This window comes from Mastigoproctus giganteus, chromosome 11 (genome assembly GCF_048544385.1).
Source record: "Mastigoproctus giganteus isolate SK-2022 chromosome 11, ASM4854438v1, whole genome shotgun sequence".
Classification (NCBI taxonomy): Eukaryota; Metazoa; Arthropoda; class Arachnida; order Uropygi; family Thelyphonidae; genus Mastigoproctus; species Mastigoproctus giganteus.
This window is the reverse complement of record NC_143585.1, coordinates 1,093,490-1,113,064: the sequence shown is the minus strand read 5'-3', so window position 1 is coordinate 1,113,064 and position 19,575 is coordinate 1,093,490. Positions and strand designations below refer to the sequence as shown.

Genomic DNA, 19,575 nt, shown 5'->3' with positions numbered 1-19,575 from the left:
ATGCCTCTGAAATTCGGTCATCCCCTCCTGCCTCCCACCTAACCTTACTACCTTAGTCTGCAATATTGGCTGCTCAGATGGATGAACAGGGTGGTGGAGCACCCTTTTGCTACCTCCACATTCTCGTTTCTCCAATCTAACAACTTTGAAGCTTTATGTGTAACATTGGTGAACTGTGGATGTAACTCTGTTTGTTCTCCCTCCCTCCCTCCCTCCTGGCCACACTGAAGAAACACGGATTGAAGTTCAGACCTGGCTAGTTCCTAATCTAGCCCCTGCTCAACAAACAGTTGTGGGAGGAGAAAAAGAAATATTATTATTTAAGGGTTTCCCGTAATTGAATACATCAACCCGTATTTGTGTCTGTAAATTGCGTCTATTCTCTGCTCGATTTGTCTGTTTGCTGGATGAAAAAAACCAATTTTCTTGGGAAAAAACTTTGCTATCTACGCATGAGACCGACTAACTCAGCCACGGAATGAAAAATTAATAACGATAATAATTTTTCTGTTTATACTCCGGCACGACAACCAAGTCAGTAGAGTTTACAATAAATCGTCAATGCAAATATTTATCGTATTTAGTAGTCACGGGCTCGAACCCCGGTCCACTCAAGGAACGCGTGCTATGCACCCTTGCTCGTGACCACTCGGCTACGTCAGGCCTTAGAAGCCCGTTAAAGTTCCTCGCGTCATCGACAACGGGATTCGAACCGGGCCTTTTCCACCGGGTGTGGGGAGGACGGTGACGATACCACTGTGCTACCCGCGCAGACCGTTAGAAAGAATAGGGACAAGGGACAAGGTATTCTTGTATTGATTGCGGCCTCCAGGGTTACCCCTATATACCGCTGTAGCATCTGTAGGTTATTTATAGCCGGCAAGTGTGTGTAAGTGTGTGTGTGTGTAAGTATATATGTGTGTTGTGATGGTTGTTGTTTGCCGGCCCTGGAGTCTTAGCAGCCGGGAGGCAGGGAGCAAGCTACCTGCGTCCCGACTCCCGTCCCTAGCCACGTGGAGGCGCTCCAGGAACTATCTAAATTACACTTAGTGGGATTCCAACAAGTGGAATCCCGGCGTTAGAAAGAATAGAACAAAATCCAGGAATTTCGACAAGAAGGTTTGCTGTGCAAGAGCGTGTACCGAGTCATAGCAGTGTGTGGCGAATTTTACATCGCCAATTACTGTACCCCTACAAATTGCAGCGTGTACGAGGTGTCAGCAATACAGACTACCCCCCCCCCCAGAGTGCTCCAATAGTCAGTAGCGGATCTCAACAGAAAACGTGCATTATCTCGAAATCGGTTCGTTTGAGGCCCGATGTTCGCTGGGACTTTTTATTTTAGTTTGAACTTTTCACCCTTAAATTATTGACCATCATTTTCGAAACACCCTCTATATTGAACAGTTGAATGGTGTAATAAAATTAATAAAAATGCAGACTTGTCTGGAAAAGTGCATCAAAATGAAAATATACTATATTGCAAGAACAGTAAAGACGTACTCGCTTAACTTTTAGCTCAATAAACAAAACCAACCAAAGATTAATAAGTTTAAAAATTGCATTTCAAACGGTAATGATATCTTTGAACAGAATCCAGTTATCTTTCTATAACTTAAAACTGAGACGTGATACGAAATTTTTATGATTGATTTTAAATTCTATACAAAAACTTGACCAAAAACAACCATTGATTTGCTGGAGGGAAAAATTATGTTGGGTAGTGTAATCAAACCTCCAATCAATCAAATTCAACAATTAACAGATTATTTACAGTTAGCTGGACTGGACTCCAACTAAACAATGCGAACTCAGCCCACATGACAATCACGAAGAGGAAATTCAGGAATGACATCCGAGCTGTAGTTAATGGCGAGACGATTGCGAAAGTATCATCGCATACTGACCTTGGGCTAACATGGGATGAAGATTTAAAATTCAAAGATCACTTCCTGAAGACAAAGAAGAAGAGGACCTATGCTGCATTCTGGGCTATCCGACAGGAGCTCGTAGGCTGCCACAACATCAATCTGCTTTGGCAATAGATTGATCGGTGTCTCACTCCTATACCTTTTAGATTTGCATCTGAAATCTGGTCCTCAGCACCTGCCTCTCAATGAAACAGATTCCTGAAGATGGAACGTTGGATTCTGCAGTGGCCGAACCGTTTGGTAGGGAACCCGTGCACCATCTGCAAATCTATTCTTCTAGTCAATCTAGGCATGACCCCCTGGAAGCTCACTGTTCTCAAAAGAAATCATTCTCTAAACTGCTAACCCGTCAGATTGATGCCCCATCGATAGAGGATATTATTTCATTTCCCAAAGCAATCAATAGAAACCACCAGAGCGGGCAACATCCACTTAGGATGAAGCTCACAATCCTGGACTTCCTAAAAGGAACCTTCCCGTGTAATATGATTCAACACCTCCTCCATACATCCAATACAGTTTGGAGAAACCAAATTATGGATGACTTCTGGACCAAATTATTATAAAATGTAAACTTTATTTAAATGAGAAATGTAAATAATTCAATGCAAAAATGTAAAAGCAAAGCAAATTGAAATGAGAGAAGAAATGAAATGAATTGTAGGACAACCTGTATTTGTGATTACAATAATAATTTAATATCAATTTTATTTTAAAGTTACTGCTATTAATAAATGAATAGAATTTTCTAAACAATTTCATTATTTTAAATATCGAAAATTTGTATAAAATTGTACGCTGTATTTAAAATATTTGTACACCCTCCTAGCCCACTGGCTGTTCAGGGGGTGAACCTAAAGTTAATAAACAGATAATAATAATAATAATAATAATACTGTAGGCACAACTCGCTCCAGATTTCTCATCACCAAAAGAAATGCACTCACGCTAGCACGGCTTATCGCGGGCCCAATTGAAGAAGAGAACTCTTTTTTGTACACAGAAGACACATTGATGTACACAACACCCTTCAGGGATACAAGCCACAGGTTTACAGGAAACGAATAACACAACACGAACAAAGATGAGAAGAATTAAAAGAAAAAAAAAAAAAATCCTGACTAATTTAAACCCTGAATCACAAATTTCCAGGACGTCATTTCCAGGGAGAAGTCTTTTTACACTTTGTTCAAAATTTAGGCCTAAATGGATGTCAGGTGAACTAATGAGACTCGTGACAGAGAAGAAGAAGAAGAAGAATGTATGGCATCCAAATTAAATATCAGGTGACACAGAAGCCTATGGCAGATATAATCAGGTCACAAAGGAGGTTTGGCAGGCGAAGGCCGATTACGAGAAATGTTTTGCAAAGGATGTTAAGAAAAACAGCAAGGATTTCTTTACATTTCTTTACTTTTGTAAACTCTAGAAGAAAAGGGGTGAATCTGATTGGTCCACTGGATATTGATGGTTCAACTGTTGATGATCCTGCTCACGTGGCTAACTAAACGAGTATTTTGCATCTACATTCACACATGAGGAGTTATTCAATGAAGGCAGTGCCAGAAGTTTATCAAACTAACAGTGAGCTAAATGATTTATTTAATAACTGAGAGCAAAGTGGAGGAGAAATTGTTGAAGATAAACACAAGAAAGGCACCTGGGGTGGATGGGATCTATCCAGTTATATTAAAGGATGCGGCAAAGGAACTAAGCAAACCCTTAGCCGTAATTATGAGAGCATCCTTGGACTCATGGAAAGTCCCCAAGTATTGGAGATTTGCAAATGTATCGCCAATTCAGAAGGGGGGGATCGAAGGGTGACACGAGTAATTACAGACCAGTTAGTTTAACTTGTGTTCCAAGGAAATTAATAGAAGCACTGGTTAAAGAAGCACTGCAGGATCATCTGCAGGATGTCTAGATAGACAAGACTTCAGTTACAGTCCAGACACAGCATGGGTTTGTTAAGGGAAGTCTTGTCTGACCAATTTGATAGGATACTACGATGTGATCACGAAGGAACTGGATGAAAAAATAATTTTGATATCATATATTTGGATTTCAGGAAAGCTTTTGACACTGTTGCGCATGGAAGACTATTGTACAAATTGGAGCAGAATGGTATTAAGGGTAAGTTGCTACAGTGGATAAAAGGATGGTTGAGTGGGAGAAGACAGAGGGTGGTAATCAATGGATGGACACTACTCTTCGTGAACTGATGCTATTAGTGAAGTTCTCCAGGGGTTCGTGTTGGACCCATTGTTGTTTTCTATATATTTTGATCATAGAGGTATATCAGGCTTAATGTCCAAGTTTGCAGATGATGCAATGGTTGGCAGGGTTGTTAACGATAGTAAAGACAATATGCTACTCCAACTGGATCGAGATAAGTCGGGAAAAGGTGCCAAGAAGTGGCAACTGGAGTTTAACATTGACAAACGCAAAGTACTGCATATGGGTAGCAATAACCGAAGAAAAACGTACGAACTCTGTGCTACTACACACAGGGAAATGGAGAATGAAAAGGACCTGGGGGTAATTGTGCAGTCAGATGTGAAGTTTACTGGGCAGTGCAGACGGTTTGCAGGAGTAGCTCATGGTGTTTTGTCAATGATACACAGGAATTTTTCTAGCAGGGATAAGGAGGTGATTATTCCCTTGTATAAGGCAATGGTCAGGCCACACCTTGAGTACTGTATACAGGTCTGGAGGCCTCATTTTAGGAAGGATGTAGAGCGGTTGGAACGAGTACACAACAGGGCAACGAGACTGGTGACGGGAACGACGCGATCATAACAGGAACCCGTTGTTTCCCGGAACGATCAGAACTTAAGTTCTACAAATTGCAGCGTCCAGAGACTGGGCACCTGCGAGGCGATCTGATTGAGATGCATACCTCAAGATTATAAATGATGGTAGAACTAGGTGACAGAAATTAAAGTTACGGGGGGGGGGAGATGTTTAGATTGGACTGCAGGAAGTTTTATTTTAGCCAGCGAGTTATAAATTACTGGAATAAGTTGCCTTCATGGGTGGTAGAGGCCGACAGTTTGGGGAAATTCAAAGGTCATCTGGATAGTATTTTTGGGTAAGGGAAGCGCATAGGATGATAGGTTTAATTTCCTTTTTTTAATTAATTATTATTATTTTTTTTTATCATTGTTTTGTTCGGTTTTTTTTTTTTTTTTTTTTTTCTTTTTTTTTTTGGCTGGTGCAGCATAAGCCATAGGCTTTCTTGCACCATGCGGCCATTACTAATACTGTACTATACGGCCTTCAGCGGTGTCAGCAAGTTTCTTTTGACCAGAGTAATCACCAGAGGGGACATAAATTCAAAATGAGGAAAGAGAGTTGTAGAATAGATGCGCGCAAATTTGCTTTTATCCAGCGGTAGTTGATTGCTGGAATAAAGGACAGTCATCTGAGCAGGCGCAGAAAGGTTGGAACACTGGAGTGATGAATCCATAGCAGTGATGGACAGCTCCTCGGGAATAGGTTCTAATGTCCTGAGAAGCGAGTCGATGGAGTAAGTTCTGCCTGCATTTCTTATCGACTGCGAGCTGTAGAGGACGCCGTCCAACGAATGTATGCATTGCAGCATTTGCACTGGTAAGAACCCATCTAATAACTTTAACCGGTTTGAGTTGGCCAGAAGGACTTGATGGGCCCGAAGGCTTGGTACCGGGGTTTTCCATTCGCGTTTAGCCCAGAAGTCTGATTCCGAAATAGTGCCAACCATCATTTTGACAGCAAAGGCGAATTTTCTCTGGTGAATGATGGCAGGAAGAAGTCCGATGCTAAGAGCTGCCGCCATCTGGGTAGTGCTTGGTACAGAGGAAAGCCGAAATTTCCATATGGCCCACTTCTACAGCCAGAATTCCCCCGCGAAAATCCGTCTGAGATGGGTCGTAGCATTTGAAGTACAGACTTTGGCGCGTAGAGTGTGACTGGATATACACATGTTTTGATGTATCTGCACTAATCAGCCTGGTCATGGACGTGCATAAGTTGTTGCTTTAAGCATCCACTGGATTCAACAGAACTTTATTTGCCATTGGCCTATGATGCACCATCGATATCTCCATTAATCTCTGGCCCAAAGAAGACAAGAGGAGAACATCCCGTGCCTCCCTCTGCGGCAAACGATTACAAATATCAATTCCATGAGGGACATGTTTCTTGCCAACCGTTTCCAGATATACAACAAATTAGGCATCCTCCTGATAAGTCCTGCGAGGACAAGCTCTACAGAAAGGAGTCTTAAGAAATGCTACTGAATCTGCGAGGCTCACTTGCACCTGAACTTTTCTACCCGTGTCTTTATGTGTCTTTTACGTTTGCTTTGCTCTTTGTTATTACCAACTTTTTGATGTTGGTGTATTCCTAATTTGATGCTGAACAAGAGGATATCCTTTGTGTGGAGACCTGGACATCCAGGTATTTATTATTTATAGTTTTCTCATACAGCAAAATTTGCTGTTTTGCTACTCACGGCTGACCAGAGATATCTATCGCTTCCGGCTACAGGTCAAGGTCAGGCAAATGCGCTATGGGTTTGTACTTGCGGTCAAGTGACCATGGCAACACAAGTCATTTACTGCCTCCTAGCAATTATCCATGCCTCGTACAAGCGGATTTCTACATCCAACAGTAACAAGTCTAGCCAACTAAAATAAGCTGTAATTTTTGACTTATTTTGTATCTGATCGGTAAACGTGTCACTTGGAATACGATACGTAGTTAAGGCAACTACTAAACACAATTGTAAACTCTTTTCCAGCCCACTACTCGTAATCCTTTTATCTGCGCGTAAAATCTGAAAATGCCTTTAAAGCAAGATCACCCAAATAATGAAAGCTGTGTAATTTGTGGAATTGTTCCGGACGTAGCTATAAAATGTACTTCCTGTCTCAAGACATACGGAAGCGAATGTCTCGCGTTGGACCTAAAGAGGCTCGGGAAGCAGCGACGGAAAGTTTGGCAGTGTCCCCCCTGTAAGGGAGAAAATTATATGCATTCACTCGGAACAACTGGTGAAACTTTTAACGACGTTAACCAAATTTCCGATTCACCTGAGCACAGGACCCAACCCGAACCTGAGGTAGACACGGAAAAATTGAGATCGCCAGATGCACATGTGGAATTGACACCCGACTCATTACTGGCAGAACAAAATGACCTTTCAGATCTCATCATGCAGAAATCTAGTAGCTCCCAAAAGGATAACACCCTATCAACAGAGAATTCCGCAATAATTAATCAAACATCACTCGAACACAGTCCACTCCTGGTCTCGCTCCTCACAAATATCGAGACAACTCTATGTATAAAGCTGTCGCCAATCCATAATATCCTCGCAGACCTACTACTTGAAAACAAGCGACTACGAGAACACAATGAATGCATACGCAAAACATTGGAGGTGTTGGGGAAAAATTTTGAGGACCTGAAGCAATCGGTTTGTGATCTTGCTGTTCAAACTAACCATCATGAGCAGCAGCCCCCGGACGAACACTCTCACACGGAACAGAGAGCTCCTACCCAAACCACCCCATCTTTATTACCACATGACCCCTCTCCATCCCCCATTCTTACAACATATGAGTCTGAAGTTGTGTGCCCTGAACGTAGCACTAGACCAGTATATATTGAAATCACAGCAGATGCCAACGGATACTCAGGAAATACTGCCTCACAGAAGATCCAAAGAATTAGTATTAGTATTAGTATTAGTATTAGTATTAGTAACGGCCGTATGGTGCAAGAAAGCCTATGGCTTATGCTGCACCAGCCAAAAAAAAAAAAAAAAAAAAAATCCGAACAAAACAATGATAAAAACAAAAATTAAATAAATAATAATAATTAATAAATAAATAAAAATAATAAAATGAAATTAAAAATTAAATAAAAAGGAAATTAATCCTATCATCCTATGCGCTTCCCTTACCCGAAAGTACTATCCAGATGACCTTTGAATTTCCCCAAACTGTCGGCCTCTACCACCCATGAAGGCAACTTATTCCAGTAATTTATAACTCGCTGGCTAAAATAAAACTTCCTGCAGTCCAATCTAAACATTTCCCCCCGTAACTTGAATTTATGTCCCCTAGTTCTAGCATCATTTATAATCTTGAAAATTTTGTCCTCATTCATTTTACTGATGCCTCTCAGAGCCTTAAACACCTCAATCAAATCTCCTCTAAGGTGTCTAGTTTCCAAACTCTGCAACCCACATATTCGAAGTCTTTCTTCATAAGGACGCCCTTTTGCCGATCTCACCAGGCGAGTTACCCTTCTTTGCACCCTTTCAAGAAGCTCGATGTCTTTCTTTAGGTGCGGTCTCCATACTTGAACACAGTATTCCAAGTGTGGTCTAACATAGGCCTTATATAATGGGATTATCACGTCCCTATCTCTACTTGCAAAAGTTCGATAGATCATCGATAGGACACCATGGGCCTTCCTTGCAACCTGTTTACAATGCTCAGAGAATTTCATGTCTGACCGTATCGTAACACCCAAGTCCCTTTCCTCCAGTACTGGGTTTAGTTGAACTCCACCAAGTGAATAAGTTATTTTGGGATTACTGTTTCCCAGGTGTAATACCTTACACTTTGTTGGATTAAAGCACAGCTGCCATTTTTCTGACCATTCTTGAAGTCTATCTAGGTCTCGCTGAAGAAATTCAGCTTGACAGTGATCATTAACTACTCTACCAATTTTAACATCATCTGCAAATTTAGACATCACGCCCTCTATCCCTTCATTAATGTCGTTTATGAAAATTAAAAACAACAGTGGTCCTAATACTGATCCTTGGGGAACCCCACTTCTTACATCAACCCAATCTGAGGAATAGCCATTTATCACAACCCTCTGCCTCCTGCCCTGAAGCCATCCTTCTATCCATCTAAGGATTTTTCCAGTGATTCCAACCTGTTCCAGCTTATAAAGCAACCGCTCATGTGGGACTGAGTCAAAAGCTTTGCTGAAATCTAAATAAACAATGTCGAAATTATTCCCTAAATCCAGCTCGTGAGTGACCCTTTCGAAATAGCGAACCAGATTTGTTAAACATGATTTTCCCTTTACAAAACCATGCTGAATATCCTTGAGAATTTCAATTCGATCCAAATGATCCTGAATTCCACCCTTGATCATTGCCTCCATGATTTTCCCTACTACTGAAGTCAGACTGACAGGTCGATAATTTCCCACTTCACTTTTAGAGCCACCCTTATGTATGGGAGATACATTTGCACTTTTCCAATCCAAGGGAATCTCCCCAGAGTCTAGTGATGCTCGCATAACCAGCCACAGTGGTTCAATGCACTCGCTTGCCGCCTCTCTCAAGATTATAGGGTATATTCCATCAACTCCAGGAGCCTTACTAGTCTGTAGGCTTGAAAGTTTTTTCATTAAATAATCTTGCGAAATTTCAATATCATTAATTACATATTTTTTAACTTCGCTCCCACAATTTCCCTTTGCCACAAAAGGGAAATTCATTTGCCACAAAAGGCTTTTCAATTCATCAGGAGCAGAATCTGCCAAATCGCACCTATTCGCGATCACAAAACTCACATATGGGGTCCTCGCGCTCAAAACCGGATAATGCTTTGGCTGCTGAAGTACATCGCAATTGTGGTTCCGCCTCAAACAACGTGAGAGGTAACCATTATGCAGGGACTACGATTGTATCTAATGTAAAGACCCATAGAGACACTACAACGTATGCAACGATTGCAAGCCAACGAACAAAAGAACAAACACTGACCCGTAATCCAACTCTTAAGGAACTGAGCCCCAATCGTAAAGTTATTGGAACCAATTTGCACTTCAGCAAGATGCAAATTGCGAACACTGGAATGATGAGCAAGCGGATCCGTAATGTCTTCATTAGTAGGCTCTCCCCTACTACCACAGCTGATGATGTGGAACACCTTCTTGCTGCATTCAAAATGAATGGTAGAGTCACCAAGCTATCCACAAAATATCCCACCTACGCCTCCTTTAAGATCGATGTAGCTGATGCAGATTTTGAAGCACTCTTCAATCCTGAAATCTGGCCTGCTGGAGCTCTTGTTATGCCATATCTCGGGCATAAAGGGCAGCGATATAGAAGTAATGGAAAGGACTCCCACCAATGGTACCCTGATTCATAGCAATCCCAGATCTCGTTACCGCAACTAGAACCACAGACACGGAACACCAATATGCCGATTCCTGTGCTCATCAGTCCTAGACACACCCTGCTGAATCGAGTCGTGCTATGTCAGAGACCACCTGTCCGTATCAAAGTACCTAGAGTACCTGCCTGCACCATATTTTATCAGAATGTGCGTAGTCTTAGGAACAAGCTTAACACTATGGAGCAAATTCTGCTCCCCGGATATTTTGACCTGCTCGCCATCACCGAAACCTGGCTCAATGACGATGAAGAATTCCTAGCAGCAGCTGCCCCAGCTGATTATGGGGTCGTATTCACATCTCGGATTGCACGCAAGGGTGGAGGCGTCGCAATATTTTACAAGAAATCCACTTTCAAGCTATTGGATAATAAATCCAGTAACTCCCCTAACTATGAAGCAATCCTCGTTACGTTAAGATACAACTTCGTGACGTTTGACATCTGTGTGGTGTACATACCTCCAACGCCTTCCCAGCAAATCATCATTGAAGTTTCCAACTGGATAATCAATCAGCTGCATCCCACAGCTTCTCACTTAGTTTGTGGTGATTTCAATTTACCTCCTCAGCTATCTAATCTGAAAAAAGATCTTCTGGCACATTTGAGATGTGCTGATCTACAACTTATTAACGAAGCTCCAACCAGGGGGAATAACCTCTTAGATCTAGTTCTAGCCTCTATCCCTTGCACCCTTGATTACATTGCAGAAACGTCATTCGACTCTGATCATGTCCCAATACATGTGACTGCATATCTGCCAGCCCCCAAATTAGAAACCAGAAGGACAACAAAAAAGGTTGACATCACTAGTCTCAACTTACTTGATGTAGATAAGTGCATCAGAGCCGCCTCTCTCATTCCCTGGGCGGCCTTAGAGACTTGTGACCCAGAAATAGCTGTGAACATTCTCACAAACTGGATCAACACGGTTGCCAAATATGCCGCCTCTAAAAAAATCGCAATCAGTCCATATACAAGACTTTGGTGGAATTCAGAACTCAAAATGAGTTTCCAGCTGAAGCAACAGCTCCATCGCACATGGAAACAGTCGCAAAATGTCAATGATCGCATCGTTTATTCAAGGGCACGGGCTCAATTCAATCGCCTGAAATCTGAGGCAATCAAATTATACGTTAACCGAGATCTGGCTAAAGGAAAAATTCCATACAAGAAAGTGAATCTTCATTTTCCTTTGCAACTTGATCCTGAATTGTGGCTCGATTTCGTCACAAGATTTAATCGTCATCCTATGCCAAACTCAGATCTGGCTCTACTAACAGAGCCCACCCAGCAAGAAGTGTTGAACACCATTCAGATCACAAAACAACAGCTGATCGTCGCCATCAATTCTCTACCTGCCTCGTCAACCACTGGTGATGATGGAGTTCCCCAATTCATGCTCAAATGCCTAAGTTCGTATATTATTCAGCCACTTTTAATTATTTTCAACCAGTTACTCTCGAACCAGATTTTTCCACAGCAATGGGAAAACTATCTCATCAAACCTTTAGCCAAAGTTCAGTCGCCATCGAAACCTAAACACTTCCGACCCATCTCCAACTCCTCCAGCCTGCTGAAGCTCCTGGAGAAGACCTTACTCCCGATCCTCACTAAGCAGATCATGCCCAGTAATCCAGCCCAAATTCACTATTCCCTTCCAAACAGATCAACGATCACAAATCTGCTAGCCACCACGAATACTATCTTGTCAGCATTCGAGAAAAGACACGAACTAGCTGTTACTTACTTAGACATTGAGGCTGCATTTGATGCCGTCCAAGTAAACCAACTACTCACTCTCCTGGAATGCCACTTCCAGATCACAGGGAATATATTATGCTTTCTCTCCTCTCTTCTGAATAACAGAGTTATAAAGCTTCATACAGGAGATCGCACCCTTACTAGATCCGTCACCGCAGGAGTCCCACAAGGAGGGGGTCCTTTCCGGCCTTCTGTTCTCATCTATTATCTTCCCACTGGTTGCACATTCTCGATGTCTACTGAGCTATGCAGATGATATCAAGATACTTACTCCCATCATCCCTGGTCAAGACCTTGATCTGGTAAAAACGGAAATTAACAACACTCTCACTGCAGTCACATCTTACCTCTGCCAGTTCGGGCTCAAGATCAATCCTGCTAAGTCCGAAATCATGGTGTATTCATTGAAGCAAACTCCTTCTTCTCTCCAGCCTTCGGTCGGCAACACCCTCATCCCAATTGCATCCAGCCATCGTGATCTGGGCGTTGTATTCGACTCCAAACTTCGATTCAACGCCCACATAGACATGCTCCTCACACGTGCTTCAAGACTCCGGTGGATAGCAAAACAACATCTCCTTCATATCAGAGATAAAAAGACAACCGTGAGGTACATAAGAACAATCATCTTTCCACCTTTACTCTATGCTGCTGAAATTTGGGCGTCAGCGGCACCATCAATAAAGAAACCACTCTTTGCCACAGAATTCTGGCTCCTAAAGTGGGCCAACAGGAAGCACAACCTTCCAGCTCTGATTCATACCACGCAGCTTGCCAACTCTCTCGGGATTCCACGGCTTCCCACCTTAATCGACGACCAACGCCTCCTAGCAACAGTCAAGATGATAACAGGCATAATCGCAACACCTTCATTCTGGGATACCTGTGGCTGGAGGATTCCCCCTGCTGCCCTTAGGGCCAATCCCGAGCTCTACTCACATTCAGCGAGACTCCATCTCTCGGACAGGTTCCTCCCTCAGCATATGTTCAAGCAAACCCAGGCACTTGACGCCGACCTGAACAAATTCGCTGCTGACCGGACTTACAGGAAAAAAATTACGTCTACTAGGACTAATCAGCAATGACATGTGTACCTTGCATCTGTTCCCGTCTGATTGAGCTGGTGCTCTTATCTCGATGTTAAGCCAGCTCAATCAGACCTAACTCTCGTAAGGAGTTCTCTCCTTTGTATAAAAATATGTTTTCTTTTGTAAAATTACCTGTTTTTGTAAATTAATTGTTCTATTTTCCCGGACGTTTCGGGATTCTGTAAAAATGTAAACCCCTGGCTTTTTGGCCGTGAAGGGCATTAAAGATTATCTCTCTCTCTCTCTCTCTAACTTTGTTTTTCATTTCAAGCTTTTTATGTAAGTTGAATTCTGCAAATATCTCAGGTCGAGCACGCATGTACTTTTATACATTGTGCACGCGGTTCCTCGCACCTCAGTATGTAAATTCCACACCCTCCTGCATTGCCGACCCGGGGTGACCCACGGTTTCTTGTGGCTAATAAACTGATAATAATGTTTGACAATACAGTTGCCTATAGTATAAGCAATAGGTATGTACCGGTATATTTAGAAGAGGGAGAAAACTTAGGTTTGAACATGTGTACCCAGGAGAATTAGCGTTGTTTGCAATATAAATTCTGTTACAATCTATTAAAAGACAGCCAAAGAAAGAATGTATCGGTCCGTAGGCAGCGTGCGAAGGACTGGTAGATGGACTGACGTGACACCTCCGCAGTACCCCCTCTTTGTGCTCAAGGCTCCCGAGTTTCAGTAGACACTTCCCAAATGTGACTTTGGACACTCTCAGCTCGCTGAACGTCCACAATGACCTATGGTCTGTTGACAAGCGACATCGAGATGACATCTTGGCCTATCTTACTGTATATAAAGGACGAGGTGTGCAAGTGCCGGTCCTAGTGTGCTGATGTCATTGTTACGTTATGCCGAACTTGTAGTCTCGTTTGTTTTTATTACGATTAATTCTCTATTCTGAGATTTGCTTTTAATGGCTATTTTGTTGCTGAACTTTGTATTTCTGTGCTTGGTCACTTGCGTATCAATGTTTTCTAAGATTCCTCCGCGTATCTGTGCATGGAATCCAAATGTAGACGATTTAACTTATTAAAGAACTTTTTTAATTATTACTATCGTGTTCGGATTCACTGTAGGCCAGTGCTTCGGTGCGAGTCTTCCACGAATTCGTCCCGTATTTCTTGTCGTCCAATAGTTTGTTGGGGTCAATTTGAAGATTGTTGAAATGTTCGTCGGGAACATATTTCTAAGGCAGACAGGTTGGTAAGAGTCGACCTATAACGTTCTTTATGTCGCTCTCTCGGATGGGTACTCGAGGATAACATCATTTTATGACGCACACTTGTTGTGCTACCGAGTACCCAATTACCAATGGAGGCCACATTATCCATCGAAACCTTCTAGCAGCCCGTGAGGAAGAGGTGGGTCCAACGGTTTCGGCACGAAGGACGAACCAAGAGCCAGAAGATCAACGTCTATCACAAACAGTGAAAAGGAGGAACTCATTAAAAAAAAAATGTTCTTGTTCATACTCCGGCACGACCACCAGGTCGGTGGAATTTACAATAAATCGATCGATACAAACGTTAATCGTATTTAGCAGTCACGGATTTTAACCGCGGTCCACTAAAAGAACGCGTGCTACTGCACCCACACCCCTGACCACTCGGCTCCGTCAGGCCTAACCAACCCATTGGAAATGGCACGTGCATAACCAGCAGACAAGCGATGAACGCTGCGAAATTGTCAAAGGGAAGTGTTTTGAACACCGTCAACAGAAAACTGTTCTCGGTGGGTGCCAAAGCTTCTCATACGAGAGGCAAAGAGGAAAGAGATATCTGCGAAGACCTCATGGAGAGGTTTTGTCGTCAGTGCTTCAAAGGGGTCGTCACACGTGGTGAAACTTAACTCTTTCATTATGATCCCCAAACCAAACGACAATCCGTGAAATGGGCACACTCGAACGACATCGCCCGTAAACAAAAGGCCAAAACTTTCAAAAATCGTCGACAAAACTGGTGGCCACCTTTTTCTGGGATCAAAATGGCATTTATTCTTATCGACTTCTTGGAAAGTAAGCAACAAGACGCTGTTTGACCCTGTAAAAGCTAAATAGAGCTTTGAAAGCCAAAAGACCCGAACTAAATCAGGAGGACATCAAATTTCACGTGGATAATGCAAAGCCGAAGACAGCGCAGATTGCATCATCAAAGATTGCTCAGCAGCGGTGGAGCGTGACGCCTCCCGCCTCCTATAGGCCTTACGTGGCTCCATTCGATTTTTTTAGTAGGCGGAACGCATAGTGACTCACCCTTGTACTTGCTCTAATTCAAATTATTATATTAAAAGGTCATTCGTAATTTCTTACATAAACCAGTATTTGTGTCTGTAAATTGCGGTATTTGTGTCTGTAAATTGCGCGTGTTCTCTGGTCGATTTGCCTGTTCTGCTGCACGAAGAAAACAACAAAAAAACTAGCAGATTTTCGAAAAGTTGAAGCTAATTGAGCAGGACAAGGTTTCTCAAAATGGAAAGTGGAATGCAATGTGCTATCATCGGCAAAACTATGGATAGGATTTGCAGTCAATGGAAGAAGGTCATTGATATACAAGAGGAAAAGAATGGGGGAAAGAACTGAACCTTGGGGGATACCGGCATTAGAGGAGAAGTTAGAAGACAGAGAACCATCTACCATCACCCTCAGTGAGCGATTAGAGAGAAAACTGGATAACCAATTACCAAAAACAGTTGGTAAAACATAAGATGGAAGCTTATTTAGAAGATCTTTATGCCGAACACGATCGAAAGTCTTTGAGATGTCAAGAGCAATTACTTGTGTTTCATCGAACCTTTCCATTGAATTAGTCCATTAATGGGTAACATAAGCCAGAATATCACCAGTGGATCGACACTGACGGAATCCATACTGGCGATCGTTGATCAGACGGAAGGTATCTAGGTAGTTTAAGAGTTGGCGGTTAATTAATTTCTCCATTACTTTAGAAAGAGTAGAAGTAATTGCAATGGGACGATAATTGGATGGGAGGGATTTGCCCCCTTTTTAGGAACTGGCTGGATATGAGCAAATTTCCAAGTAGAAGGAAAAACACCTTTGGAATAAGAAAGTGAAAAAAGACGGCAAAGAATAGGAGTAAGTTCAGGAGCACAGGTTTTGAGAACAAGTGGAGAAATACCATCAGAACCTGGGAGCTTTGTTAGCATCAAGATTCATCAGAATCCTTCTGATATCCTTTTGACGGAAGGCCACAGTAGACATTGAATGGAGCGTGTGGGGAATGGTGGGAGGTGTTTTACCAAGATCAATAATACATGAGCTGGAAGGAAAATGGGATGCTAGCAGGTCAGCTTTATCCTTGGCTGAAGTAACAACAGAACCATCTGGTTTGGACAGAGGTGGGAGCAGAGATGGGCAAAAGTTGAAAGTTGCAGCCAATAGCTTTGGCAAGAGACCAGAATGCTGGGCTTCCATTAGGGCAAGAAGCAAGTTTTCTACTCTTAGAGTGTTCAAACTCTAGTTTGGACTGATAACTGTTTTATAATTATTGCGAATAACTGCTTGCTCTTCATTGGAGATTACATTTGAAAGATCGGTTCCTCCCTTATCAGAAGCTCCATCTGGTCCAATGATAAAAAGTACAGACGGCTCATCCTAGGTCTGCACGTGGTCCGCACAACTACAAACTGATTTCGGATCGTTATAGTTGGGCACGAATCTCACAGAAAACCAGACTCAAGGAAACCATCTTTTGTTACAGCAATTTCTATTATTTTAGTTCATATAATTTAATCTTTATTCTTCCGGCGAGGTTATCTCTGTCGCTTGTTAACCCCTGGCATGGTGCCATGAAGGGTATTATAGAGTCGTGGTATCTGCGTGAACTTTACAGCAAAGATCTTCTCCAACCAACTGAAATACCTAGGCGTGATATTGGACCAAAACCTGTCATTTCAGGACCATCTGAAATATCTCCGTAAAAAAATAAGACGCTACGCAGCCATGGTTGCCAGGGTCACACGTCTTCAAAACTATCTTCACTCCGATCGTCACCTGCGCATCCGGTGCATGGTTTCAAAAAACTACAACAGCAGTAAACAGACATATCACGGACCAAATTCACAGATCCATCCTCCTAACCATCACTCGCGCTTGCCGCACGGTGAGCACCCACGCCCTGCAAGTGCTCGCAGGCACTCTCCCGCTGGACATAGAAATCATACAACGCGGCCTACTGTAAAACGTAGACAAAGGCACCCAACAGACTTTTCTGGGGTTCACTATTGACCTAACCAGCAACAGAAATGTTGGAAAAGAAGAGGATACAAACTTACAGTAGGCATGGCAGGAAAGGTGGAGCAACTCTCAAAAGGGAGAGATCACAAAGATATTTCTACCCAATACTGGTTCTCCCCAGGTCTACAAGTAACGTACCTCTTAACTGGACACGGAGCTATTAATGCCAAACTGTCTCTACTTGGGATTCAGGTTGATCCAACTTGCACTTGCGGGGGGGCTGGAGAGCTGGCAGCAGCTAATGTATGACTGCAAGCTCTATGAAGACCTATGTGGTGTTTTACTCACCAGAATCCACTACTTACCACAGGGACAAGAACATCACCTCCTAGACACCAAGGAGGAGTATCAAGCCTTCTCGGATTACGCACAGGCACTGTTCGCGAGGAGGAGAAACCAAATGGCCGCAGACCACAATCCACTACCATTATAACCAAAGAACATCCGTTCTTCAGCTCGCTAGGACTGGGACATCAGAAATGATCCACCCCCAAGAATTAGAAAACTCAGGAAACAAACTATACGAAAATAGACTAACATGGATGGGGCCCATGTCCCATGAAAGACAAATGCAGATTACTACGAAACTTAGACATCCCACCAGCTGGGGCTATGTGAACAGGACACACTCCTGAGAACTGGAAAGCTTAGGAAATAAACCACACTGAGGAAAAGGACTAACATGGACGGGATCCAGGTCCCAAGGATGACAATTCGGACATGACACCAGATTCGACACCACGAACAGGGTCATTGTATATTTTTCCTGCAGAAGCTTGTTGGTGATCACACCGGGCTCCCTTGCCTGGTGCCTTTCCACACCCCCCCCTGCTTCGGTGGTGGGACGGTCCCCCCGGCGCCTCCTACTTTCTGTTGGTGAGGCATGGGCCTGCCTCACCAACTTCTGGGGTTGCCTACTCTATCATCCCCATATTTTTGCCTTAACCCCCCCAGCCTTCAGTCTCCCACCCACTCTATCTTTATGCTAGCGAATGTCCCACACACAAAAACTTAATTATGTCAAAATTCCCGTTCGCCCATTCTTTCGGCCTTTATTATGCAAGCGTTATCCCCCTCACCTAACGATCATCAAACCGACGATGATGGATATATGTCTCTGTCTGTACGTATGTGCATATAAAAGAGCGCGCGCGTTTTTTTTTTTTTTTTTTTTAGGTCCTAGCCTCTGAAATCTCAGGAAATTAGGTGGCAGGACCTGCCAGAGTGAAACTAAAACTACTGGGTTCCTGGTCTGCCTCCACGGGGCGAAGGTGGGGCAACGTCGGGCCTCAGCAGGAGTCCAGCGGCTAAACGACCAAATGAACAACGGTACACGACACTACATTCATACAATATCCATACACTTTTAAACCTCTGGTATTTCCACCAAACTGGCACTCCCATCACAAAGTAAACAACGCGGAGATGGGAGAAACCCCTGGTGCCGCTTGACACTAAACCCACTTTACACTTTACCTCTTAAGATCTTATTTATTTATTTATTTGTTTAAAGCAGAAACCATTCGCTTACCTGAGGCTACGGGGGACTGGGCTTCGGGGGTGGCGAGAAATCCCGGTGGCGATGGGCTCGGAACTCCGAAGGAAACACCTGCTGGGCCGGTGTAGCGTCCTTCCTTCAGGTACACTTCCGGGTGCTCAGCCTGCAACAAACAATCAGACTTCCGTTAAAGACAACTCCCAGGGGTTCCCTTTCTCCTCCCCCCTGCATACACGTCAGCGGAGCAGTTTGAGGAATGCGCGGCGCGGGGCCGGCCAGGAAATCGTGCGACTCTGGGCGCTGCGCCGCGTTTTTGATTCGCTGTAACGATGAGCCAGAATCGTTGTAGCGTTCGATAAAGATTCGCGCAATTTGATACGGAGGTCACGCCATTCTGGTGCACGCGTGAAAGAACAGAATTCTTATCGACCCGACGAAGTACAGTCTTTTGAATCGCGGGGAGTTGCCGACGTAGTGCCGGTCGGGGAGAGACGCCACGACGAGGGCGAAGAGGGGGGGGGAGATTAAGTCGAGGGAGTCTCGCCTGAAATCCCACGTGCGTCGTTGCGACCACACCCCTCATTTCCTCGAAAGCGGTTATTTCCCCTCTGTCTACCTCTCAATTTAGAGCACCCCTTACAATAAAAATCATAAGGTTAAATGTGGGTGGCTCCCCCACTGTGCTAGCTTCACTTGCCTCGTTCCCCAGAATCCGTCTTTGCCAGAGCAACCCCTCCCCCGCCGTGTGTGTGTTTTACCCGCATCGAGGGTAACTCCTGGGCCTCCGCCTTGTACGTCTGCGCTGGTGCAGAAGCTGTACAGAACGGACCTGAAAA

At 43.5% G+C, this 19,575-nt stretch overlaps 1 protein-coding gene across 1 annotated transcript in view; it reads right to left on the bottom strand.

The window, feature by feature from the left end:
- LOC150077636 (uncharacterized) overlaps nucleotides 1–19,575 on the bottom strand; it is a 179,192-nt gene that overhangs the window by 65,602 nt on the left and 94,015 nt on the right. Inside the window, exon 5 of the mRNA XM_090385179.1 lies at nucleotides 18,773–18,902. Within this exon, the coding sequence (XP_090241305.1) occupies nucleotides 18,773–18,902 (130 nt within the window). The remainder of the gene's footprint in view (nucleotides 1–18,772; nucleotides 18,903–19,575) is intronic.